At 37.4% G+C, this 26961-nt stretch overlaps 1 protein-coding gene across 4 annotated transcripts in view; it reads left to right on the top strand.

Moving 5' to 3' along the window:
- PHF21A (PHD finger protein 21A) overlaps nt 1-26961 on the top strand; it is a 186256-nt gene that overhangs the window by 36904 nt on the left and 122391 nt on the right. For all 4 annotated transcript variants that reach the window (XM_052652709.1, XM_052652711.1, XM_052652707.1 and 1 more), the window contains exons 4-5: nt 2707-2739; nt 4873-4938. In XM_052652709.1, coding sequence (XP_052508669.1) covers nt 2707-2739; nt 4873-4938 — 99 coding nt within the window. The remainder of the gene's footprint in view (nt 1-2706; nt 2740-4872; nt 4939-26961) is intronic.

The raw sequence follows: 26961 nt of genomic DNA, 5'->3' as shown, positions 1-26961 counted from the left end.
CATTCCAATGCAGGGGACATGGGTTGGATCCCTGATCTGGGAACTAAGATCCCACATGCGTGACATACAGCCCTCCCCTAAAAAATAAGTATTAACAGGAAATACAAATGACATGCCTTGATGTAAATCTGATGCTGTTATTCTGATTGGGTACATGTTAACCTACATGATCATGAGAAATTCAGGGATGCCAGAAATGACGTCAAAGTAGGCACTGGCTATTAGGCCGAGGCCAAAGCCAGATTGTACATTTAACTAGATTTTGGGGCAGAAGCCAGCCCTTCATCATTTCCACTTACGGAATGAAACTGGGGCTGAAAAGGAGCTTACTGGATAGAAACTGTGTTTATGAAGCTACCTAGTACTGCTGTGGTAGAAGTATACTTTTGTTCTTGTTGAACAGGGAAATGATTTAAAAACTAGCGACATGCACATGGTTGATGTTGAATGAATGTTTAAAGAGTGATGGGCATCTCATCTTTCTTTGAGAAATTGCCTTTTTGAATATTCCTGTGTGGATTTGATGCAACTTATATTTAAACTTCTAGAGTATTTACCCTACATGTAACAGAGAATAGTATAAAGCAGAGATTAGCAAACTTTGTGCAAAGCGCCAGAGGGTAAAGTATTTTACACTTTGGGAATCATTTATGGTCTCTGTCACAACCGCTTTTCTCTGATGCTGTATAGACAAAGCAGTCATAGACAGTATATAAGTGAGTGGGTGTGGCTGTGTCCCAGTAAAACTTTATTTGTAGGAACAGGTGGTAAGCCAGATTTGCCTGTGGGTTGTAGTTTGCCAACCTTTGGCAAGAACTATATCCTCATGAAAAACTGCTGCATTCTTGAATTAGAAAGTAACAATTTTGATAACACACAATGTCACCTTAAAGTCATTGGGGATTTGAATGTTTGAATTGCCCAGCTTTTCTGTCCTGCCTGTAATGGTCTAAAATGAAGCTTGAGTGATTGTAGGTAGAAAAGTTGGCTTATTTATTTCCTCCGGAGGTGGAGACTGAGTTTGCTGGTCAGTTTTTAAATTCCAGTGTCATGGAGAAAAACTTTTTTCAGCTTTAAAAGACAACTTTACTGTAGTACTCCAGTCTCTGGTACCAAATCAGAAAGGAAGACCAAGAGCTTTTTTTCATTGAAGAATGTGACTAGCCTTTAAGCTGCATTAGTAAAAATGTATATGTGTAAAACTTTGTATTTTTATATCCTTGAACTTTTGAAATGTATGTTATTACTATTTTGTAGATTAAGACCATGATATAAAAGAGTTAACCACTGTCTTATTTGAAGTAGAGTACAGTAAAAATATACCTTGTGTATTTGAAGGTCACATGGTTGGCAATCTCAGCTATCCCGACTGTGTCTTAGCACCTAATGTAAGGCTTTTGACAAGCTAGAAGAAATGTCAAAAGTCACTCACCAAAGATTGTACGTTTTACTCAAGGGGGATTTCTTAGGATATTTGCTCATCTTAGAATTAGTTCATTGAGCATATCACAAAGCAGATCAGAAGTAGCAAATTTGAATTATGGCTCAGGGGCTCTTAGAGGGAGGCATAGTGATAGTAGCAATATTTGGTAGCTGCCTGTTTGACCTTAAGGAGTAGATGAAAAAACTGAAAGAACTGTTTAGAACACAGCAATTTGGGGTCTTTATTTAAGGACCTTATTGTATTGTTTGCAGAATAGTGTATTGATGTAATCATGCCTCTATCATTAAATATCATTAAATGCTGACTTTTTTTTTTACTTAATAAGGTGGATAAGTATATATTTTAGAAAGTTTTTATTTTATGACTTAAAAACTTCAAATGTGTCTTGTCACCCAAAGAGAGGCATAGATTTTTCAGTTATATGAAAAAAATCACTTGGAGAACAGCTTATTCCCAGATACCTTCAGGAATCAGTCTTCTGATATTCCTTTATGCTTCAATTTCTTCTCTCTATGGTTATTGTTACCTTTGGGCAGTGACGCTTTTAGAAGTTGGGTAGGTCAGTCGACATCCATTTTCCTTTTTCATTTTTTGGACTTATGTTTTCCTTAGTTAAGGTCTTTCCATTCAGTATTCTGGTAGAACTCTCTTCACCCAGGAACCCCAGGTAGGTCGAATTTTGCATTACTGTTCTTCACTTCCTCGTTCTCAAGTACTAGCATTGCTCCACTGGGTACCTTCCCTCCCCGACAGAGGGGACAGTGGCAGAGTCACATCTGACACTAGGCTCCTTCTTTGAACCAAACCAACTGACTTGCCAAGTCTGTTTGCTGTATACAAACAGGTCTGTTTTTGTATGAGAGCAGCTTCTTCCCAGGCCTTTCTTGGGACTCTAGACAAAATGACAACATTTTCAAGGGACATTTGACTTTTGAAGCATTCTGTTAGTTTAAATTGTCTTTTAAAAGCTCCTTTCCCCCATCCCATCTCCAGATTTGTTTAAAAGCAGGAACCTCTTTATTTCAAATATAAAGCAATACTTTTTTTTTTTTAATTATTAAGAGTATTTCATTAATCTTTTACATGGATCACAGAAGCTTTTGGTCTGTTCTGATTATGGTATTGCTTGTTTTGTGTGTGTGTGTGTATGTCTGTGTGGATTTAAAACTTGAGATTTGGGGGGCCAAGCCTGTTATTGACATTGTTAGTGACATTGAGTTAATATGTAAGACTGATGGCTCTTTTTCTCTTTTTATTATCAGAAACTGGTTGCTCAAATGAAGCAGGATCCGCAGGTAAAATACTACTTTTACTCATTTAAAACAGTTTAAGATAAAGTTACTGTAAAATACTAAAATATAGATGTTTCTTAGGTTTTAAAAACTACTTCATCTCTATAGCAGTTTTTTTTAGCACATTTGTCTTCATGTTTTAAGAATTAAGAAAAATCCAGTCATTCTGTTCTAATATAGCTATTATTTCATCTTTGTTACTGTTATTTTGCTTTTAAGTTAATTGCTTTGAGTATTTTGGGAAAAAATTGAGAGTTAATACGTATATTAAGTACTTAGCTTAAATTTAGTTTCCACAAGCCCGCTTACTGGAAATCAGAGTTTGTGAAGCTTTCTCAAAATTATTGAACATAGCCCAGAACCATTTTTTACTTTCTTATAGTTTATAGTATAGAACATTTAAATGCTTAATCTCACTGTTTAGAGTAGAATTTTAGAATAATTTTTAAAAAGCATTAAAAAAATTCTTTTGAAAGAGCCCTTAAGGAAGGTTTTAAAGAACCTTGTGTTAATACAGTAATCCATCAAGTATTACGTTTTCTTTAATGTCTCATAGGAATTTTTGGCTCAGGTATTTTATTCCCTATCCCTGAAGAGAAAATTTCCTAAAAACTTACCTTGTCTTTAATTACTGTTAATATATTTATGGTTCAGGCAGTGTCTTTTTTGCAGCAATTAGATAGTGGGCCATAAGAATGAGGTCAAAGTATCAGACATTCTCAAGATTTCTCCCTTGCATTTGTGTACTCATAATCTGTTCACAGAACACCTAGACTCACACACATTTTTTTTTTTTTAACCTTGTTAAACACACCGTACATGCCTCATTGTAAAGTTACGTAAAATAGATTCTTGGATTAAAGAATGGTGCTGAGGCAGATTGATTTTTGGAAGTGGGACATAGTATTCATTTCTACAAATTTAGCCCCTAGCAGCTTAACTATTGTATTTTTAACACAATCCATTGATTCTGAGCTGGCATTGATAGCCACTTAACTCCTGTTTGACAGCCCAACTTCTTTGAGAAGTTTCTCCATTTTAATTTTTAAAAATATACGATAGTTTAAATTAGGTTTAAGGAACCAAGTAGCAGTAGATCAATCAATAGATTCTTTTATATTTAATATGGTAACGTATATTATCAGCAACTGAAATATTATTAGAAAACTGTAGCATTTCTGACATAGCTGGGAGTTATATAACAGAGCAATCTTAATGTGGAGAATCTGAGGGGGCAGTAAGTTGCTGGACAGTCTTGTGAGCGATCTCATTAGAGAGGCCTTATATTACACACTGTCACAAAAAAGACCTCATGGAGTAAACATGAAGGGAGGATGTATGCTGCGACCCTGTCAGAAAATCAGGTAGAGTGAATTGAAAGAATTTCAAGAGAAATGAAAAAGGAAAAGTAGTCTCTCTTTGAGGTGGTATTCAGTCTGCTAGTAAGTAGGCTATCTTGTTACATTAAGCTTTTGAAAACTTTAATTTTGGATTTTTCTCCCACGTGAGTAAAAGGCAAGCATGCTCAGTGTATCTCATTTAAAATAGTATTCTTTTTTGATTCCTAACATTTTAGAACTGAGAAGTTGCCCTGGTAGTCAGTATGTTAATTTGAATGATGTAGTGTTAAGGCAGTTGCAGCACTGACAGCTTTTCAAATCTAGGCTAAAATAACAAATGTACTCTACTAAATAAGGGAGAGGGCAAGCAGAGAAAAACCTCTTTTTATTGATAATGCTATTAAGCATCCAGTTTGTTCATCCTTATAAATTCCATTTTTTTGCTTTTGTCTGATGAGTGGAACTTTAGGGTTTCTGTCAGCTGTTATTTATGAAGAATAGCTATTTTAGTAGAAAGGAGTACTATTACACTACAAAATGCTAAAATATAAAATATCTTTTAAGTTAAAATAATCACAAAGGAATTTACCCCTGTCCTTGTGTTAGCAGCCTACATTTAGGATCTATGCACTAGGTGGTGGTAACATGACTACAGGTTAATGCATGACAAATATGATTGGTTAAATGCTTTAAGGTTGCTTCATCATTTGTAATACAGTATGCATAAAGTCTCCTTGCTACTATCCTGTTAACAAATGAAATATCTTCCTCACAGATATTTTTTCTTTCCAATCAGAATGCTGATTTAAAGAAACAGCTTCATGAACTCCAAGCCAAAATCACAGCTTTGAGTGAGAAACAGGTAGGGGAGAAGGGGTGGGGGGGGCATATTTTTAACATTGTGTTCTAAAGATATGTCTGCTGGAGGCTTCTAGGAGAACTGCTATTTTTCTTCATGTGTGAAAATAAGTGTGGGCAGCCAGACTCAGTTTTAATTTTTTTTGAGCTCTGTTTATCTATTTTTATTTTCAGTTGAAATCAGTCTCTAGAGTATCCCATGAGTATATGTTAGTGGCAAATATCTAACAGCCGTGTGGCAAAGCTGCTGTTGACTGTGATAATTAAGCTCCATAGTTTACCCGTAGAAGACGGGGGCAAAGAATGTTAGAGTGTGTGACAGAGAATCTTAAAGTTGCTGGATGTGCCTCGCTACCTGTATTAAAGGCTTGAGATGACATTTAACTTAATGTGGAGAGAATGTTTTAAGTAGATTGCTATAAATGTAGCTCTCCCATTCTGATTATTGTCATTCCTTTATGTTAATCTTTATTGGATATTGACCTGCTATTATGTGAAAAGAAACTTTGGTGGAGGCTTGTTAGATATATTCTGTGTAGGACCAAAAAAAAAAAAAAAGAACATCTTGCATTCTTCCCCAAGTACATCTAGCAAGTGTTCTTTGGAATTTCTTGTAGAATGACCTCCACTTCACCAATTCATGCAGCTCCTGCCACCAGGTGGAGTGTGACAATTGACAGAGCTATCTGAGCCACCAGGGAAGTTAATCTGACAAAGCATTTGTTTTCTTGTTCCTTTCCCACCATTCTCCCTCTGGTTAAAAGGCGCGGTTTTGGAGTAGGTGAATGTGTGAACCAAAATGATAAGGTGACTTTCAATTGATAGTTCATGCTTATTGAAGATTTTTAGTTATATAGTTCTCAATAATTGATTTTTGTGTTATATTTTTTTAAACTTTTATTTAGTGAAATAATAGCAATGAGAGTAATTTATTCCTGGAGATTTCTGATTGCATTTATATTATGTATTGTATTGTGTTTTCATTTAACTAATGGGAGAAATACATTTTGAGAACTGTGTGGAATAAATGTGAGTCATTAATGTTTCAGAATAGAATCTTTTTCCAAGCTGCGTGAACAGTTGCTTCCCCCACCTCTTATTCGAATGTTTCTACACTCCTCTGTCTTGTCTTCTTCAGAGAGAAGAGGTGATTTAGATTAGGGAATTGCCAAACTAGAATTTTGAGTACGTAGCGTGGTGGAGACCAATTTGTAAGGAAAAATATAAACAGCGTTCATTAGATGTATTTGACTCTGAAAGTGATTCAGTTCTCTGAAGTTAAAATGATGTGTGTTAGTGAAATGTTCTAGTTTTAGAATTCTTTTAGCGCTGAGCCTTAAAGTTTCAGGGTTTTTTTTTGACAAGATGCCAATGAATGAGTCATTTTTGCTGAAAAACTCACGTGTTCTATCAGGGAAAGAAGGTGAGAACCGATTGTGGAGTAGGGGATGGGGGATGCTGTCACAAAGTTAAGATAACCTAAGGCTACATTTGGGGAAAATGGGATGATTCTAAAAAATTTACATTTATTTGAAACCATTGTGAGAACTGATGTAAACATTTGGTTTATTTCTATAACTTTCTAATTTTTTTTCTGCTAGAGACCTCACTTAATAGAACATTGCAACCATTTATGTTTAGTGAGATGGTTCATCAAGTGACAGACTCTGTCTTCTGAACTAAGTTTTGGTATTAGAAACCAGAAGTTTAAAAATGGGTGTAGCATCAGGAAAACCTTGGGTTTACAAAGTAAAGAAAACCAGTGTAAGAAATTAAAATGCAATCTCGCCATTTCTAAAATGTTTGCTTAACTATTGGAACAACATTTTTGATAGAACAGAAACTCTGTCATTTTTTAGGTAGGATAGTACTTGAAGGAAGCACAGCTATGACATTCAAAAGCTAGTCCTTCCTCAGACTTATGATATTTTGTTTAAAATAGTTTTATTTTAGAGCAAACTCCTAACGCTGTGTACTCAGCTTTTCGTTTTTCCTTCTCAAAAGATCCGCTTAGCCTCTGGCAAAACTTACTGATATTCCTTCCACTTTAATAACTGAAATCTGAATTACCTCACTCACATGAGTTAATATTTTAATTTAATATTAATTTATTGGTTGTGAAATTTAAAAACAAAAGTTCAAAGAATGTCATATTCCAAAATTAAGTTATTAACCCTTTGTCATATGTTTCCATTCTTTTTCTATATGCATTTTTCCATATTCATTTTTTAAACCCACTTGAAAATTTAATTATAGAAGTAATAAATGCATATGTTCTCTTATTTTGCTTTATTAAAAAAATAAAACATTGCAGATAGTCACTAATTCATACAGTAGGCACTTATTAGTTCTTATTTGTTATTGCTACCTCAGTCTTTGGTACTTATTTTATTTCTTTCTCAAGACCAATTACAAAATAATGCACTCCATTTGGGAAAATATGGTCTTTATTAAGCACTCTTCATGGCTAAAATTCAGTGAATTTCAGTGAATTCTTAGTTAGATGGTACCAGTGCTTTCAAATTGTGATTTGAGATTTCTGAATAGAAACTCCCCATGGCCGTTTTTGGAGTCATCTTCTTGCCCCACAGGACTTTAATTTGTGGTCGACAGTTTAAAGTCAGTTTTAGCCCAGACTTGATTGGCTAAATAAATTATATGTAATATAGTTAAAATCATGGTTTCAGAAACATTTTAATGATATAGGGATGCACTTATGATAAATAAGTGAAAAAACACATGAACTTCATAGGTGTTAACAATCCCATTTGTGTGTATTGTGTGTATACATGTATATAGGCATGTAAGTGTGTATAAAAAACAGTGTCAGTATAAAATGTTGGTAAGTGATGATTTACCAGTAGTTTATTTTTTCTTTATATTCTTATGTATATTTGCTGCATTCTCCACAATAAATGTTTCTTTTTTAAAATCAGAACTACGCAAGAAAATACTACTAAAAAAAATTTTAACACCAAAGTCTTATATTTTCCAAGGATAGTTAGCCTTTAAAACTCTAATGACATTCTCCTTATGGTATATGAACCACTCCAGTCAGAGAATCCAACTATTTTAAACACTAGAAATACTGAATTGTGGAAGCAGCTATTAATTTCTTTAACAGGATTCGTTTTCATTCTGCACCCCTCTCCTTTCATTTTTGACATGCATATGTGGTCTTTTACTTGTCATAGTGGAGATTCTAATAGTGGAGCCCAATGCACTTAGCTGCTTTAGCGCTCTGCTCTCATTCGAATTCATTCATTGTTACAATAGAAGCAGTCTTGCATCCCAGAGTTTGTTGCTTATTCCGATTGCAGTTGAGGTTTTCATCTTTGAAACTACTTGGCTGGAGGGCTTTGCCACCTCCCCTCCCCTCCCCTGGTGCTCTCCTGGCCAGACATCAGATAGGTTGCAGCTTAAAAGTTACTTCCTCAGAGGACCGATCTCTGAAACCCCTTCTTCCTGTCAAAACCAACAGTTTCTGTTATAATCTCTCATCCAACCCTTCATTTTTCCTGCATAGCTATGCCACTTAGGATTAGGGTTCAGCTGTGAATGATTGAAAACCCAAAGTGAAAATGGCGTAAACAAGGTAGAATTTTGTCTGTCTCATGTGAAAGCTCTGTGGGGGTAGTAAGGCTGGTCATAGTGGTTCCACAGTGCCAGGGAACCCAAGCTCCTCCTATTCTTTTGCTCTGCCATCCTCAGCGTGAAGCTTCCACATGATAGTCCAAAATAGCTGCTCCATCTGGCAAAAAGGGGGAAAACAAGCCCTTTATTTTTAAGGATTTTACTGGAAGTTTCATGTCTCACTTCCAGTTAGATCCCATTGGTCAGAACTTGGTCACATGGCCCCCACTAGAAGCAGGGAAGGCTGGGAAGTATAGTCTATTCCAGATGGCCATGGGCAGATAAAGTTCAGGGACTCTGGTACTGAGCAAGAAGGAAATAAATCCTGGGGATAATTAGCAATTTTTGCCACAATAGTTTATCAAAATTTATAATTACATATATATGGTTATTGTTTTTTAATACCTGTTGTCCTCACTAGACTGTTTCGAGAAGTCAGGGAGCATACTTACCTCTTTATTCCAAGTATAGTATTTAGCATAATATTTAGCATAAAATAATATTTAGCACAGAAAGGCATTTATGTTTCTTAAGTGAATTATTTTATATACCTGATCTTTTTCTGTACTTGTAGATACTTTTTTAAATGGTGCATCTTGCTTTTTTTATTTTTTAAGCTTAAAATACTATGAACATTTTCATACATTTTTGAATGTTCTTTAAGAATGAAACTTCTAATAGCTTTGAATATTTAATAGTCTGGTTTGTTCATAACTATTCACTCTATTATTTGATGATATTTTGGTTTTTTGTTATTTATAAATATTGTTATGATAAATACCCTTATATGTGAATCTGTTCTAATTGCCTCAGGATACATTCTCAGGTGTGAGATTATTGGATGTATTGGTCAGCTATTGCCATAACAGTTCTGCATAACAAACCAGTCTTCTATTAAATTACAACACTAAGTTTCACACTGGGTCTGTTGATCCTCCTGATCTACGCTGGCTTGACCAGGAACATCTACTTCAGTCTGTGGGTTAGTTGGCTTGCCTCAGGCTGTCAGGTGGGTTAGACTCCTCTAAGTTTGTTTGTTCTGAGGCCAGTCATGAGGGGGCAGCAGCTACCTGGAGCATATCCATGTCATGGTTTATCACTGGAGTGTAAGACACAAGCCAGGCTACCAAAACACATTTTAAGCCTCTGCTGGCATTGTCAAAGCAAATCGCCAAAACAAATCGTGTGGTCATACCTTGCAAAATTATATGACAAAGGGTGTGAATGTATACTTTTATGACGAAGTATGAGGAGTTGAGAGCAATAATCCATCTACCACTCTTGGTCAAAGTGTATAAAAAGCTTTTAAAATATTCAACAACAACAACTTATTTCTAAATAGCCTCCAGAAAAGGCTAATCAGATTAACAGCATTAGTGAGAGTACCAAGTTCTCCCTAAGAGATACCTTGAGAGGAGGCAGGGTAGGGGGAAGCACTGTGCAGATTTTGAAGATGGAGTAATATGTATCTGATGCTTATCTGAAAATATATTTTTCATGCCATTTGTCCCTGGTACACATATTACATAGTATTCCATAAAATTACCTTTTGGTTTTTCTTTCACTCTTTCCACGATTTTTCTTAATCCTTTTAAGAGAGGCAGAGTCCTTCATAATCTTTGGTATTTGCTGCTGAATCTGTGTGTAAAAATCATAGTCTCTTTTCCTCACAGATTACTTAACCTAATACAAGATGAAACATTTTTCTGAGGGTTTAATAAATAGTTGCTGTTCATGGAACTATTCTCATTTAAAATCTGAACATATTGTAGTAAAGTGAATTCTGAGGCCTTTGGGAGAGAAATCTCTGTCCTGCCATAACTAATTATGTTTCTGACGCACAGAACAACATAATTTAAGCTAAGTGGGCAACGTGAACAGTGGGCTGGGTGGGGAGTCGGGAAGGGGACGCAGAGTTTGATTCTGTTCCTTACTCTGTGACAGACTTGTTGGTAGATTTTTGAGCTATCAAATAATCTAATATGTCTAATTCATTATTTATGGAATGTTTGAATAATGCCTTTTATGAGTTAATGAACATGTATCTATTGAGTGCACTGAGTAGTTTTGAAGGTACGTTCTGTTTAAATGGAAACTGTTAGCTTCAGTCATGCTGGTCTACTTCATCTCATATGTAATTCCCTCATCTTAAAAGTAAAGTACTACTTTTTAAAGGAGCTTAGAACATTTCACATTTAACTCAGTCATGAGTACATCATCATAATACATAAACTGGGACATGAACTATTTGTGACTTATATAATTAATTGTATCAGATTCAAGACTAGAATCCAGATCACTGTACTATTTGTTCAGTTTTATTTAGTAAATTATATTCTTAAATTATTCTCTGAACCTTTATCTATCAAATATTTTTTGAAATAGGACATTAGGCACAATAATTACATTGCCTTTAAGCTTCATTGCCTTGGAGTCATGTAAGTAAATTGCTTCTTGTCGTCTCATATTGGTAACCTGACACATGACTGTCTCTAGCCTCTGATAGCAGTAACCGTAGAAAGTCACCCCGTCTCATCCATATCCAAACTAATGTGATTGGCATGTCGTATTAGAATTTAAGGTCGTTTTCTTAGAGATCCTTGAATTATGATGGGAATCTGACCTCATCTTCATCCAAAGTTTAGGAGTTCCTACGACTTAACTAGTTCATTCCTCCTGTTAAATATTTATGTGAAACTATCAGTCCAACTATTTGTTGGTTTTACTGCTTCTTGTGTACATCGGTGCTTTCTCCCTTGCTTCAAATATAGGAAGTGTATTATTTCAAATTTTTCCTGGTGAAATCCTTTTGGCTTGTATTCAGCGAAGATGAGATGAATGAAGGGCTGAGAAATACAGGACAGGAACATCAAGTCTCTAACGACTGGGAAGCTGTATGCATGTGATATGGCTCTGGTTCCCAGGGCTGCATTGTCTCCTGGTTCTTTTTAATCTTTATTCTCAGAGTTCAGCTGTCTCTTTGGCTGGAAGTTGCAACCTGCCGGTCAATGATTTGACTGTTTGAGATAGAAAAGCTTATTGAAGGAACTCGTATTTTAATAATACCGTGCCATGTTATTGTAGGACATTTTACCTGAATACGGTGGAGGAATATCAGGTAAGTTTGGTGACTTGTACCGAGTGCAACCATCTGCTTCTGAGCTATCTTCTTCTCAGGTCATCCTAATCATTTATTTTTGGTACTTGTAAATGCAGTGACTTAAAAATAATCAGATGAAAATTTTAATCCTGTCATCAGGTGTTGCATGTCAGTAAAGTTAAATAATCAGCCCCTTCTAGTTTATTCCCTTCTCCCTAGGATCTGTGTGTTGTTGTTTTTTATTTCCTTCAAATTTCTTTGTCATTCTAAGTTTCTGACTCATCTGTTTCTTCCATACCCATTTACTGAAAGTTTTCTGTGGTGAAAGGCATTGTCCTAGGCCCATGGGAAATGCTGAGGATGAAAACTTTACAGTGTTCCTTACCTGTGACTGGTCATGAGCTAAAAAGATGCAAGCTCATTTTTCCTGATACCTTTGATAACTCATTCTTGATCTCCTCTCTTTAATCCTTTCCTGCCGTACATACATACCCTGTAAGTTTTCGGTTTTCACCTTTATTCACTGGGTTCTCTCAATACTTTTGGTCTCCCAACAGCATTTGTACATGCTGTTTTCTACAGCTGGAATTCTCTTTCCTCTTTGCCTGGTAAATTCCTGCTTATCCTCTGAAGACCCAGTTTAAACAAAGATCCTCAAAAGGTTCCCTTGACTTTTGCCCACTCTCCAGAAGGAGTTAAATATCCATCTTGTGTGTACCCTTGGTGTTTGTGCCTGCTTGTCTTATTTGTACTTATACGTTGTATTGTAATTATATATTTGTAAGTTTCTCCAGGACAGGGAGTGTGTCTTGTCATGTTTATACCCCTCAAGGCTACCGTGGCAGATTTGTAGCAAGCATTTTTTAATGTAGTAATTCATTATGCTTTCAAGAAGCTAGTAGTCTAGTAAGGTGGCCCAGTATGTTGGGTTTCCATACTAAGGTGTTTTACCATTGAAAGGAGATTGCCATTCATATAGTTCAATTCCCCCTTTTTTGGGGAAAAACATTCTCAATATTATTTCCTACTTAATTCTTTAAAAGCACTCAATATATTTTAAAAAAGAACACTGACATTATTAACCTGTGTTCTAGTTCAGAGCAGCTTCATCTTAGTTGCAGGAAAGGAAAACTTTTATGAGGTGAAGTAGCATAAACTAGTAAATGGGCCTGGGTCCAGCTATCTAGGAATGCAGTATATCTAGAAACAGTCTCTTCTGCAGTGTTGCTACGTCACATACCTCTTTGTCTTGTACTTTCTCCAAGTCCTCTTTAGGTTTTTTTCCCCCGACTTTATAAAACATGCTTACATGTCTCATATTCTTTTAAACAACAACAAAATTCCTTCCTTTGTTGCTTAATTTCTTTCTGCTATTGCCTTGTCTTTCTCTTCTTCCCATTCCTTTGTTATTAAACTTATTAAACCATGAAATATTATTCAACTCAGGCTCTTTTTATATTACTCTTTTATAACCTTGTGGTCCTTGTCAGCCTAACTATAGTCAGTTTCCATTTTCATTCTACTTTATTGAGCTCACTGGAACTTCTGTTAACATAATTGCCAAATCTAAAGGAAATTTTTCACACTTCTTACTTGAAGTAAGTAGTATTTCATATTAATGATGGCATTCGTCAGTCTTCTTCAGAGAACCAAGAAGCTTCGTTTCCTGGTCTCCTTTTACATCTTTGAATGAACTTGCTCAGTTTCCTTCTCAAACAGTTCTTCCTCAGTCTGCCCTTTAAGAAGTAATATTCCATGGTATTTTATCCTTTTCATCTTTTCCTATTTTTTCCCCTGGTGGGTGATATCGTGCCTTAAACCACTACTGAATGCCACTGACCTCCAAATGTTTATTTGTCTTCTCCTCTCTTTCCTGACCTCCGGACAGATATGTATTTTCAGCTTCTTCCTACTGGATGTCCCAAAGCTCTGTATTCTCGAAACAGATCTCGGTATCCACCCCTCTTCAACTTCCTTTGTTGTTGTTGTCCAGTCACTCAGTCATGTCCGACTCTTTGCGACCCCGTGGACTGCAGCACGCCAGGCTGCCCTGTCCTTTACTGCCTCCCACAGTTTGCTCAGACTTATGTCCATTGCGTTGGTAAGGCCATCCAACTATCTCATCCTACTTCTCCTTCTTTCCCTTTGTGGTTAATGATACCCTATTCCTCCAGTAGCCAAGCAGAAACTTGGAAATAATTATGAAGTTCTTTCTCTGTCTTATCCATGATTACAAAGTCCTGTTTATTCAGGCTCCTCAATATTCCCACCCCCTTTTCAGTACCTTCCTAGTGCCCTTTCCATGGTATTACCTTGCATCCAGTTACTATGTTTTTTGATTCAAACTTTTCACTATTTTCAGGCTGATCTAAAGTCAAACCCTTGAATGTTGCTTTCCTGCTTGAGATCCTTCAGTCAGTAGCTCACTTTCTCGTACTCTAGGAAAAAGTCCAAATGCATTATGATGGCTCAGAAACCCCTCATAATGTCACCCATGGCTGCCTCTCTACCTAACTTATACATACCTTTTCCTCCAGACTCGCTGCATACTTAAATTGTCTTGGATATGCTGTTTTTATTTGACCTGGAATGTTCTTTCTCATCTTCTTTGCTTAGTGCAAACCTGGAGTCACCATCTGCCCTTTGACCCAGTAAGCTAATATTCAGGGCATTGTAGTTCAGTAATAGTTCAGTAATAAAAACTGAAAGTAACTACAAATAAATCAGGGTGCAATTAGCAAGTAATATACAGGAGCTATATATGCATATTATGAGGTGCTTAACTGGATAGAAAGATGAATGGAAGGTGAAAAAAATAAATTCTAAAACAGATGTACAATATGATTCATTATTTAAAATAAAAAATAGTTAAAAATCTTGTTTGTATGCATGTATTTATGATGATTTATTTTTTGGTATATTCATTTCTAATTTTTTAAAATATAAAAGTATAATATAAATACAAAAACTGTACACACACCCCCCCGTGTATGTATGTGTGTGTGTATATATATATATACACACACTCTATATGTATGTGCATATGGCTCCAATGTATTTTTACAAATTGAAATACCCAGGTAACTAGCGCCCATATCAGTATCAGAACATTACCATAGCCACAGAAAATGTTATGTGCTTTCTTCAGTTCACTACCCACCTCCACTATTGTGACTTCTAACAGCTTAGATTAATTTTGCCTGTATGAAATCAAATAAGGTATTCTGTTTTCTTTCTGGCTTACTTTGTTCAACATAATGTTTATGAGATTGTGTCTGTTGGAAGTTTTTCTTAAAAACTAAAATATAGAGAGTCACAGTAAGTTGTCTTTTAAAATTTTATATCACTGAAGAATTTCAGTAGGCAAGTTTGTCATCTCCTAGATATACCCACCCTAAAATCTCTTGGCATTGTTAAATGTGTTCTCTTGTGAATTGATAGTTCCTTGCTCTCTTGTTTTTATCACATTTCATTAATTGTTTGTATGTTTATCTCCCTTCTAGATTGTGATTCCCTAAGTAGTGTGGGTTTCCATCCTTAAAATCCAGTATATACTTAGTGCTTCACACACAGTGGGTACTTAAATAGCATTTGTCAAAGAAAAGCAATACATTCTAGTCTCTGTGTTCTAGATTGTGCCATATATTTACTGGCCTTGCCTACTGAATTTCTCTGAACTGATTTCCTTATCTCTAATATGGTCATTATGATTGCATCAGCTCCTATACTTTTGGTGCTGCTGCTGCTGCTAAGTCGCTTCAGTCGTGTCCGACTCCGTGTAACCCCATAGACGGCAGCCCACCAGGCTCCCCCGTCCCTGGGATTCTCCAGGCAAGAGCACTGGAGTGGGTTGCCATTTCCTTCTCCAGAGCATGAAAGTGAAAAGTGAAAATGAAGTCCCTCAGTCCTGAGGTCTTAGCAACCTCATGAACTGCAGTCTACCAGGCTCCTCTGTCCATGGGATTTTCCAGGCAAGAGTACTGGAGTGGGGTGCCATCGCCTTCTCCATCCTATACTTTTAGCTGCACGTAACTGAGCACGCAATTGAAAGTGGCTGAAACAGTAAGTGGACTTATTGATTCACCTAGTAAGTTGCTAGAGTTGACCAGTTCAGCATCGTAGCAACACCATGAGAACACATGCTCTGGTCCTCTTTCTGCTCTGCCACCCTTAGGGAGTCAGCAAACATTGCTTGTTGTCACAGTGTTGCTACTGCTGCTGCTCCAGGCTTTACATCCTTCCAGTTCTTCTGGTATGTCTCTTCTTAAGAGCAAAGAAGAACTTAATTAGAAATTATTCAGCAGATTTTGCATCCTGTTGACCACACTTTTGCCACATACTAGTGTCTAAAGTAGTGACTGGCAGAAAGAGTGGGTCCAAGACTAATTTATATCCTGGAGCTGAGGATTCGCCTCTCAAACATTTGAACACTAGATATAAAAATTAGTTTCTTGTTAGCAAGTAAACAGAAGAGATAGAGAGTAATGGATTTGAAAAGGCAATCAACAGTATCTGTCTGTCTCCATCTATATAACAGTTGTCCCTACTATTGTAAGTTAAATATAATATATATTTGAAAATATGTGAGCCCTTAGCGCTTGTTACTGGTTTCATAGATTGTTTTAGAAAGGTCTCCCTTTGCCAGCTTACCTAACAACCTGCTTTAGGTCAAGGAATGTAAAAATAATTTTGCTGTTTGCCAGAGTATCAATAGTATATTATTGTAAGGGTAAATCTTTTACAGAAAGCAGTGTAATTTATTTCAAATATGAACTGTAAATTATTTTGAAGTTTTTCAATATTTAAAATTTATTTTCTATAAGCTATCATCGTCATCACTGTTACTAATATTATAGTCTGTGCCTTTGAAGCATGGCAGCCTGATGTCTCTTGGTTAACAATTCCTTTTACCCACCTGCATTCTTCAGAAAAGCCAGAGTTTTATCAAACCCAATGGTATTCATGGATTTCAGTTTTTTAAAAGGTTGAACACTATAAATGACAGGCAAAATCAACAGATTACTTCATTTCGTTTTTTATTTTTTACCGATTAGGGTAGGAGAGGGGCTTCCCTGGTGGCTCAGCAGTAAAGAATCCACCTGCAATGCAGGAGACATGGGTTTGATCCCTGGGTTGAAAAGATCCCCTGGAGGAGGGCATGGCAGCCCACTCCAGTATTTGCTGGTGAATCTCCTGGGCAGAGAAGCCTGGTGGGCTACAGGTGGCGGGCTTGCAGAGTTGGACACAACTGAAGCAACTGAGCACAGGGCGGGGAGAGCCAGATGGGAAGACAGGTGTGCTCTTGAGCTCTTGTCTTCATTTGGCGGCTGGTTAGATGACAGGCTGCCCTCCAGGATCGTCTTTACAGAAGACACATTCCCCAAAGTTGATTTTTCTCTAAGTTCAGGAAGCAAATGTTTGTGTGAATCAGCAGGGATCGGCTAACCTCTCTCATACTAGCTTCATCTGAAAACAGCAGAGTGATTATTAGTTTCTGTCAGTTAAGCACCAAATATTCCTTTGCTCTGAAAAGTGAGGCCTTAGCAGTCTTCAACTAATGTGTTTAATTTGTCACCTTTTGTCCTACTCCCACTTCCACTTTTAAAAAACCTCTTCCTTTTGCCAAAACAAATTATATCATTTTGACCAAGAAGAACACTAAAGGTGGAGATCAATTCTGAGCTTACTTCTCCTATGAGCAGTGAATGATTATTGCTAATCCTGTTTTATCTAGTGCTTCTGTCATCTAATATAGTGATTGGAGAAGAAGTTAACATTGCCTTTCCTATGGAGTCAAGAGGCACAGATAAGCTTACAATGAAAAGTTGCATTTCCTGAAGTGAAGTTGGGGAGTGTATTAATCGACAGGAATGGAAATTTGTTTTTCTGAGTGTGCCTCATTTATTACAGATTGTAGAAGTTGGTTGTGAATTTGAGACAGATTTATGAAGATTTTGAGTTAATCCATCACTTCTATTTAATTAAGAATGAGGTGGCAGTCTTACTTTTTTTTTAAACATAAATTATTCAGAAGTTCACCTTTTCCATAGAATGTTTGTTTGATTTTTTTCATCTGCAGTGAAGTCTTAGAGACTATTACTCATACCCCAAATCCCCAACTAAAGTCAAGGTAGACAAAAGTAACAGAGGTCATTTATAAACATCTGTCATATTAACTTCTGAAGACACTTAACTGTTTACTCTGATTTCTGTTGGTCCCAGATGTGAGTTCATCAGATGAGACTGTTGGCAAGTTATCAGAGTACTGCCCCTGAGCCTCACCCTCTGCTAATAGCTGATAAGATTATATCTACAAGTTTTAAAATTTCCAGTATTCTCTCTTTGTGACTTCCTTTCCTCTTTCAACTTGCTTAATTGTCTTCCTTGGTTACAAAGAAGTTTATAGCCATGACTTCTAAAGAGAAATTGATTAGTTCTCCAAAGATGGAAAGAGTGGTATGAATCTCTGGAGCTGGGATCAGCAAACTATGGCCTATACCTGGGCACATCTGGCCAACATTTGGGGGATGTTGTTGGAATACAGCCACCTAGTTTTCATTTACATACGGTCTCTGGCTGCTTTGGGGTTTCAGTGGCAAAATTGAGTAGCTGCAACAGAGATCTGCCCATTTATAGAAAAGGTTTGCCAACTTGAGAGAAATTTAACCAGAGAGGCACTTGACTGAGAGGTAGTAGGCACAGTATAACAGTGAAGATCAAAAGTGAGTGCCACACTGGAAACAGTTTGTATACCGAATAATGAAAAGGCCCTCTTATATGCATACATTCCAGCCCCATAGTTTTCAGTTTATTTTTTAAAAGCTGCTTTGTTTGGATTTTTTTCTCCCTCCTTTCTACTCCCTCTCCTTTCTCTTATAGATTTATTGAGGCATAATTAATATAAAATAAACTATGTAGTTTTTTTTTTAAAGAGTGTAAGTTTTAAAGAGGTAAAACCATCACCATCATCAAGATAATGAACATACCCATTACCTCTAAAGGTTTCCATGTATTCCTGGGAACCCTTCTTTTCCTTCCTTACTTTGCCAGTCCTGTCCCCAGGCAAGCATTGGTCTGCTTTTTGTCGCTCTAGATTGTTTTATACATTTTAGAATTTTAATGTATATATTTATACAGTATGTACATTTGGGGATTTTTTTTTCCAGTCTTTTTGTTGTTGTTGTTGTTGAGTCACTGAGTTGGGTCTGACTCTTTTGCGACCCTATGGACTGTAGCCCACCAGACTGCTCTGTCCGTGAGATTTCCCAGGCAAGAATACTGGAGTGGATTGTCATTTCCTCCTCCAAGTGATCTTCCTGACCCAGGGATTGAACCCACCTTTCTTGCATTGACAGGCAGATTCTTTACCACTGAGCCACCAGGGGAGCCCTCCCAGTTTTTAGCTATTAGAAATAAAGCTACTATGGGAAAGACTAGAGATCTCTTCAAGAAAATTAGAGATACCAAGGGAACATTTCATGCAAAGATGGGCTCCATAAAGGACAGAAATGGTATGGACCTAACAGAAGCAGAAGATATTAAGAAGAGGTGGCAAGAATACACGGAAGAACTGTACAAAAAAGATCTTCACAATCCAGATAATCATAATGATGTGATCACTAATCTAGAGCCAGACATCTTGGAATGTGAAGTCAAGTGGGCCTTAGAAAGCATCACTACGAACAAAGCTAGTGGAGGTGATGGAATTCCAGTTGAGCTGTTTCAAATCCTGAAAGATGATGCTGTGAAAGTGCTGCACTCAATATGCCAGCAAGTTTGGAAAACTCAGCAGTGGCCACAGGACTGGAAAAGGTCAGTTTTCATTCCAATCCCAAAGAAAGGCAATGCCAAAGAATGCTCCGACTACCGCACAATTGCACTCATCTCACATGCTAGTAAAGTAATGCTCAAAATTCTCCAAGCCAGGCTTCAGCAATACGTGAACTGTGAACTTCCTGATGTTCAAGCTGGTTTTAGAAAAGGCAGAGGAACCAGAGATCAAATTGCCAACATCTGCTGGATCATGGAAAAAGCAAGAGAGTTCCAGAAAAATATCTATTTCTGTTTTATTGACTATGCCAAAGCCTTTGACTGTGTGGATCACAATAAACTGTGGAAAATTCTGAAAGAGATGGGAACACCAGACCACCTGACCTGCCTCTTGAGAAATCTGTATGCAGGTCAGGAAGCAACAGTTAGAACTGGACATGGAACAACAGACTGGTTCCAAATAGGAAAAGGAGTACGTCAAGGCTGTATATTGTCACCCTGCTTATTTAACTTCTATGCACGGTACATGATGAGAAATACTGGGCTGGAAGAAGCACAAGCTAGAATCAAGATTGCGGGAGAAATATCAATCACCTCAGATATGCAGATGACACCACCCTTATGGCAGAAAGTGAAGAGGAACTAAAAGGCCTCTTGATGAAAGTGAAAGAGGAGAGTGAAAAAGTTGGCTTAAAGCTCAACATTCAGAAAACGAAGATCATGGCATCTGGTCCCATCACTTCATGGGAAATAGATGGGGAAACAGTAGAAACAGTGTCAGACTTTATTTTTTGGGCTCCAAAATCACTGCCGATGGTGACTGCAGCCATGAAATTAAAAGACGCTTACTCCTTGGAAGAAAAGTTCTGACCAACCTAGAGAGCATATTGAAAAGCAGAGACATTACTTTGCCGACTAAGGTCCGTCTAGTCAAGGCTATGGTTTTTCCTGTGGTCATGTATGGATGTGAGAGTTGGACTGTGAAGAAGGCTGAGCGCTGAAGAATTGATGCTTTTGAACTGTGGTGTTGGGGAAGACTCTTGAGGGTCCCTTGGACTGCAAGGAGATCCAGCCAGTCCATTCTGAAGGAGATCAGCCCCGGGATTTCTTTGGAAGGACTGATGCTAAAGCTGAAGCTCCAGTACTTTGGCCACCTCATGCGAAGAGTTGACTCATTGGAAAAGACTCTGATGCTGGGAGAGATTGGGGGCAGGAGGAGAAGGGGACGACCCAGGATGAGATGGCTGGATGGCATCACGGACTCGATGGACGTGAGTCTGAGTGAAGTCTGGGAGTTGGTGACGGACAGGGAGGCCTGGTGTGCTGCGATTCATGGGGTTGCAAAGAGTCGGACACGACTGAGCGACTGAACTGAACTGAACTGAACTGAACTGATGAGGATTCATATGCAAGTCTTTGTGTAGAGATAGGTTTCATATCTCCTAGGTAAATACCTAGGTGTGGCTTCAGTGGTAGAGTATGTGTATTTTTAACTTTTTTAAAGAAACTGCCACAACGTTTCTAAAGTGGTCGTACCATTTTACATTCCTGTCAGCAGTGTATGAGAATTTGAGTTGCTCTGCATCCTTAGCCGTTTTTTCTTAAACACTTTAAACATAACAGCCAAAAATCTCAGCTAGTTAAGGGAAGCTACTAGCAGATCCAGAGAATTGGAAGGGACAATTAAAAATAACTATAACTTTAGATCCTCTGATCAGAAAGAGAAAGATATTGCATCCCTGAAGCAGGAATAGGATGCTAGGAAAAAACCATTAGAAAACAAAACGAGTTCTTTTTTAAAAAAATTGAAGTATAGATGATTTATAGTGTTGTGTTCGTTTCAGGTATACCAAAAAGAATTCTTGATAATAAAAAGTGACATGTTTAGAAGATGCAAAAGGAGTAATCTTTCAATAAATAGATGAAGAGACAAAGGGATGAGTGATGGAGAAGAGGAATTTTCAAGGATCAATCCAAGAGGTCTAATGCCTGACTAATAGCAATTATAATGCAAGAGGACAGAAAATGGAGAAGGGGAAATCATCCAATAATGAATATAAGGAAATTCTCAGAACTGGAGAGCATACCTTCCAGATTAATAAGAGTTTGTGCTGCGTGCTCACTCAATTGTATCCGACTCCTGGTGATCCTTCCCTGGTGGCTCAGATGGTAAAGCGTCTGCCTACAATGCGGGAGATCCGGGTTCAATCCCTGGGTCAGGAAGATCTGGAGAAGAAAATGGCAACCCACTCCAGTATTCTTGTCCATAGACAGAGGAGCCTGGTAGGCTACAGTCCATTGGGTCCCAAAGAGTTGGACACAACCGAGCGACTTCACTTTCTTTTCTTTCTTTTCTGGCTACACTATGGACTGTAGCCCTCCAGGCTCTTCCTGTCCATGGAATTTTCCAGCCATGAAAACTGGAGTGGGTTGCCATTTCCTATTCTAGAGTTTACTGACTGCCTGAAACTATGAGTGAAAAAAGACTAACCCTCCCCCCTCCCCAGCCCCTGCACCAGGGCACATTACTGTGAAACTTCTGAAAGATACTTTGAATAAAAGCTCCTGAATGCTTCCTTAAAGGGAGGGGGAAAAAACCCAAGGATTGGGAATCAAATGGCATCAGCCTTCTCAGCAGCAATTCAGGAAGCTAAAATTCAGTATAATGTTGCTTGTGAAAAACAGTTATTTCCCATCCCAAGTCTTGATGATAAGTCTGAGGTGTAGAATAGACACAGTAGACATGCAAGATTACAAACCTACCTCCCATGCACCCTTTTGAGGAAGCTATTGAAGGATGTTCTCTATCAAAACAAGAAAATACACCAATGAAGATGAAAACATGGATCCAGAAACAGGGAATCCACTACAAAAGAGAGATGAAGAAAATCTCCTATCTGATGAAGGAAAAACACAGATGACTATTGTACAGTAGGTTTAGAGAGCAACCAGTTTAGGTTGAACAGAAGGATGGAGGTCTCTAGGAAAGATGTAGCCAAGAAAGAAATGGACTGATAGATTATATGATGTGTTTGGAGCCATTATTTAGAGATGTTTTCTAACTTCTTTAGAGAGTATGGGGTAGAATTAATGATGGGAATATAGAAAACTAAGCAAATGACAAAGAGCATTTTTAGTTTCAGGAATAACAAAATGTGCAAAAAAATAAGTATAACTCTAGTAGTCATTGTCTTACTAGTTAATGTTACTTACATGGTTCTAATAGTATATTCTAATATTATAAACCTTAAATAGGGATTTAACTAAAAATTGTGAGATGACTGCAGTGGGAATAGGAAGTGGGAAAGGGGAAAGTAGTAAACTAAATTTTAATTATCTGTGGTAGGAATTCAGTAGGTAATGATTAAAGTGAAAAATCAAGAAATCACAATGACTATATAAAACATATAATAAATAATTGTAAAATATATATATATATATAATATAAAGATAAGATAGACACTTAAATCACTGAGATAGTTGAAAGTGGTTTCCTAAAAGGAATCGGGCTAGAGAGCTGGAGAGGGTCGGTGCAAGGGACTGCTGTTTTTATTGTAAGTCTTGTAGTAGTATTTTTTTTAAAGCTGTGTATATTATATTATATATATATTTTGCTTCAGTTAAAAAGCTAAACAGGAAAATGAAAGTCTGGACTTTTTAGATGGGATGTTTGTTAGTTTTTGTGGAATTACCCTGGACTCCTGAGGGAGGTCATCTCTTGACTTCAGTCTTTGGCCTCCACCCATCCCATCCCAGACAGTTAGGGACTGTGCTTCGGCTCATAAATTCGTCCTTTTCATTTTTATTAGTACAGGCCATAACGTGACTCCAAAATTTGGTTAAGGTGTTCCTTGGGAATCTATAGAAGAGAGAAACTGGCCCTTTAGTTGGTTGCTCTTCTCTTCTGGATGGGTTAATAGTTTCAGGCTCTAACAATGAAGTAATAATAATATAATAATGAAACATAATAAAAGCATATTGCTACTGATGAGTTCAGCCCCATAGGATATAATGTCTCTTTTGCCCTTAGGTGATATACTCAAAGCCCCCTAACTATAAATTCCATGAAAACCAGGGATTTTTACTTGTTTTACAGCCAGGGATATACTGGCTATTGTATTTAACATGCTTGATGAAATTCTATCTTGAATGTAATGAAAAGCTTTAACAATCAATTCATTTGGCAAGTATTTATTGAGGACCTCCTGTATGCCAGGCACCCTTCTGGATGCTGACAGTACAGTTGACCCTTGGTCAATATGAGTGTGAACTGCATAGGTCCACTTACACGTGGATTTTTTTCAGTAGTAAGTACTTCAGTGCTGTATGATCTGCGACTGGTTGAATCAACTCCCACGTTGTTTAAGGGTCAGCTGTGTATCAGTCCTGTGCGTACATGCGTGCTAAGTGGCTTCCGTCGTGTCCGACTCCTTGCGACCGTATGGACTAGAGCCCACAAGGCTCCTCTGTCCTTGGGATTCTCCAGGCAAGAATACTGGAGTGGATTGCCATTCCCTTCTCCAGGGGATCTTCCCGACCCAGGGATCGAACCCAAGTCTCCTGCAGCTTCTGCACTGAGGCAGATTCTTTACCACTGAGCCACCAGGGAAGCCCCATCAGTCCTGTAAGTTGCAGCTTTTCTGTTAGTCATGTATTAGAAGTTTGAAACACTTTGAACTGCCAATCAGAGTCTGAATCAGATTTCATTTTACTGATGTTAAAGCACACTTGAGCCTAAAAAGGAAACACCCCTAATGTTTCCTCTGTTGGGGATATCTATTTAGTTTTTTCTGAGTGAGTGATAGGAAGTTGTGAGGTTGTGCTGCTTGACATCTTAGAATATTGACAGTTTATCCTTCCTCCTTCCCCTACCTCTGTGGTAGGGCAGTGGTGGTATTCAGGCTGTGTGTCTCTAGTTTCTGTTTCCTGCAGGTTTAAATGAGATCTTTCACATTTAACAAGACTCTCTCAGAGGTGACATGTTCGAGGACTAGAGTTCTCGAAGTTGGAAAATTACCTGACAGAAACCCTCTGCAAAATAGAGAAAGAGTTATGTTTTGAGTTTACATCAAAAACTGATTAGACTTTTTCCAGATTGTGTTTTGTACCTGTCAGTCAAGTTAAGAGGTAAGTCACCCAGTGACAAACTTGAAAATGTGCTGTGCAAGCTTGGTGTTTTAGAGGAAAATTCCTCCTAAGAATCATATTTTTATACTTTTCTGCTCCGAGTTGGCTTTCACCTGGAAAATCTGTTGCATTTAAGCCAGGGTTAGTGGGTAGTGCCTTCTCGGGAGACCTGATCTCAGTTTGGATGGGGCAAACTTCCTTTTCAGTGCATGGGGGCAGACTCTAGAACAGCTCTGCTGCTGCCTGTTTGCACTTGTGAGACTCCTTGCTGCTGTTGGATTTACAGTTTTAGTTGATTTCAACTTGAGCCATATTATGGATGGCACTTTTTTCCAAAAAATAATATTTCTTTTTATTGAGGCATATAATTGGCATATAACATTATTTAGTTTCAGGTGTGCAGTATAATGATTTGATTTGTGTATATTGCAAAATGATTACAGTAGTTACAGATGACATTTTTAAAGAGACAGCAAGTTTTCTCTTTTCTCTATTTAGAAGTACAATATGGAGAACAAGAAGTGTAAGCTTTCTTATGTATTTATATTATAATAAACTATATGTGTGGTGGTATATGTAATTCAAGACATTTTATGCAGTTTTGCAGTTTCTAAACCAACCTGGGTTAAGTGAGAGAATTAAGCCCTAATGCTCTTGGTATTCATTATATGTATTAACTTTCCTATGAGTCTAGAATGGTACTAGTTTTTGTACTATCTTGTAGTAATTGAGGAAATAGTCATAAAAATAAGTTTGTGTCCTGTGGTTCAAATGAGGAATCCTGGTTGAAAAAGGCTGTTCTGTAATGATAAGAAGCCCTCTCCCTTAAAACTCATAGACAGCCAAAGATTACAGCTGTATGAGTATGCAGTGATATGGTAACTGCTTATGTCATTTGAAGATGGGAAACAAAGAAGTCTCAAGCATTAATAGCCTGCTGACCATGATCTAGTGAAAATATCTACTCTGCTGTTTCCTTTAATCAAGTCCAGTATGAACTTGGGGGGCAGGTGATAAAATGCAGTTACAGTTTTCATGTAAATCAAAACATTAATAACAATAACATTTTTTTGCGTGTGCTAACATTTCAGTCTTTTTCAGAACTTTATCTTGATTTTTTTTTTACTCTGTTTAAAGCAAATAAAATCAGTTGTCTTGATAAGATGTGGCGCTTGATTAGTTTTTAGAATAGATAAGTGAAAAGCCTATCAGCCCAGCACAAGGCAAAAAACTATTCTGTTTGTAAATAATGTAACTCTTTTATGGAACTGAGCCCTGGGGAAGAGGACAAGCACTTGTCTTGTTTACTAACACAGAGCACAAGGATTCTGTAACTAACCTTAACATTTCCCTGTCTAAAGGTCTTTTAAACAGGAGCATCTATGAAATTCATATTGTATTTTTGCAACTAAATCCTGATTCGTTGAGAGAGCCATTATTGGTGAAGTAAACACACAGGTTAAGAAAAGCTTTGTGGACAAATGAAATGATAACGTTTGTCTTGAACAAGTTCAGAGTCTTAGAAATTGACAGATTAGCAAATTTATCCACTCTACTTTTCAAAAATAACGTTAATAAGGACCTGTTGTTTAGAAAGTCCAGGTCCTTGTTTTAAAATCTTGACTGTGATATTGCTGCTGCTGCTGCTAAGTTGCTTCAGTCGTGTCCAACTCTGTGAAATCCCATAGTCAGCAGCCCACCAGGCTCCCCTGTCCTTGGGATTCTCCAGGCAAGAATACTGGAGTGGGTTGCCATTTCCTTCTCCAAAGCGTGAAAGTGAAAAGAGAAAGTGAAGTCGCTCAGTCGTGTCCGACTCTTAGTGACCCTGTGGACTGTAGCCTACGAGGCTCCTCCGTCCATGGGGTTTTCCAGGCGAGAGTACTGGAGTGGGGTGCCATTTCCTTCTCCAGACTGTGATACACTAGCTGAGACTAATTTGAAAACAGTCCAGGTTTATAGATCTTTAATGTGAAAATTTACCCTTTTGTCATTCTCATTACTTTTACATTTAACATATAATTTATGTTAATTTGTCATAGATACTGGCCCATAGAGCCCAAGCCAACGAAACTACTAAAGTCTGTTTTGCTCTCAAAGTCTTCTGCCAGGTTTCCCATGGAATAAAGTTGGAGTTACCAGCTTTGTTGGGAAACACATAAATAAAAACAAAATTGCTGCCAAGTTTAAAAGATTTTTAAATAGTTCTCTTTTTTCCTATATGATAAAATTCAAAATCTGAGGTCCTGTTTCCTGAGAGTAGTACATGGGAATGCTATAACTGTATTTTTTAAAAAGTTTCCATGGAAAATTGTGTATTTGAAAAGGTATCACATTAGCTGTAAAGAAACAAGAATACTTTAAATTTCAAGGGTTTCAGTAAAAGGTACGTTGCAGAGC

The sequence above is a fragment of the Budorcas taxicolor genome, chromosome 15, assembly GCF_023091745.1.
Source record: "Budorcas taxicolor isolate Tak-1 chromosome 15, Takin1.1, whole genome shotgun sequence".
Classification (NCBI taxonomy): domain Eukaryota; kingdom Metazoa; phylum Chordata; class Mammalia; order Artiodactyla; family Bovidae; genus Budorcas; species Budorcas taxicolor.
The sequence above is the reverse complement of the archived record's forward strand: the minus strand, read 5'-3'. Positions and strand labels throughout refer to the sequence as shown.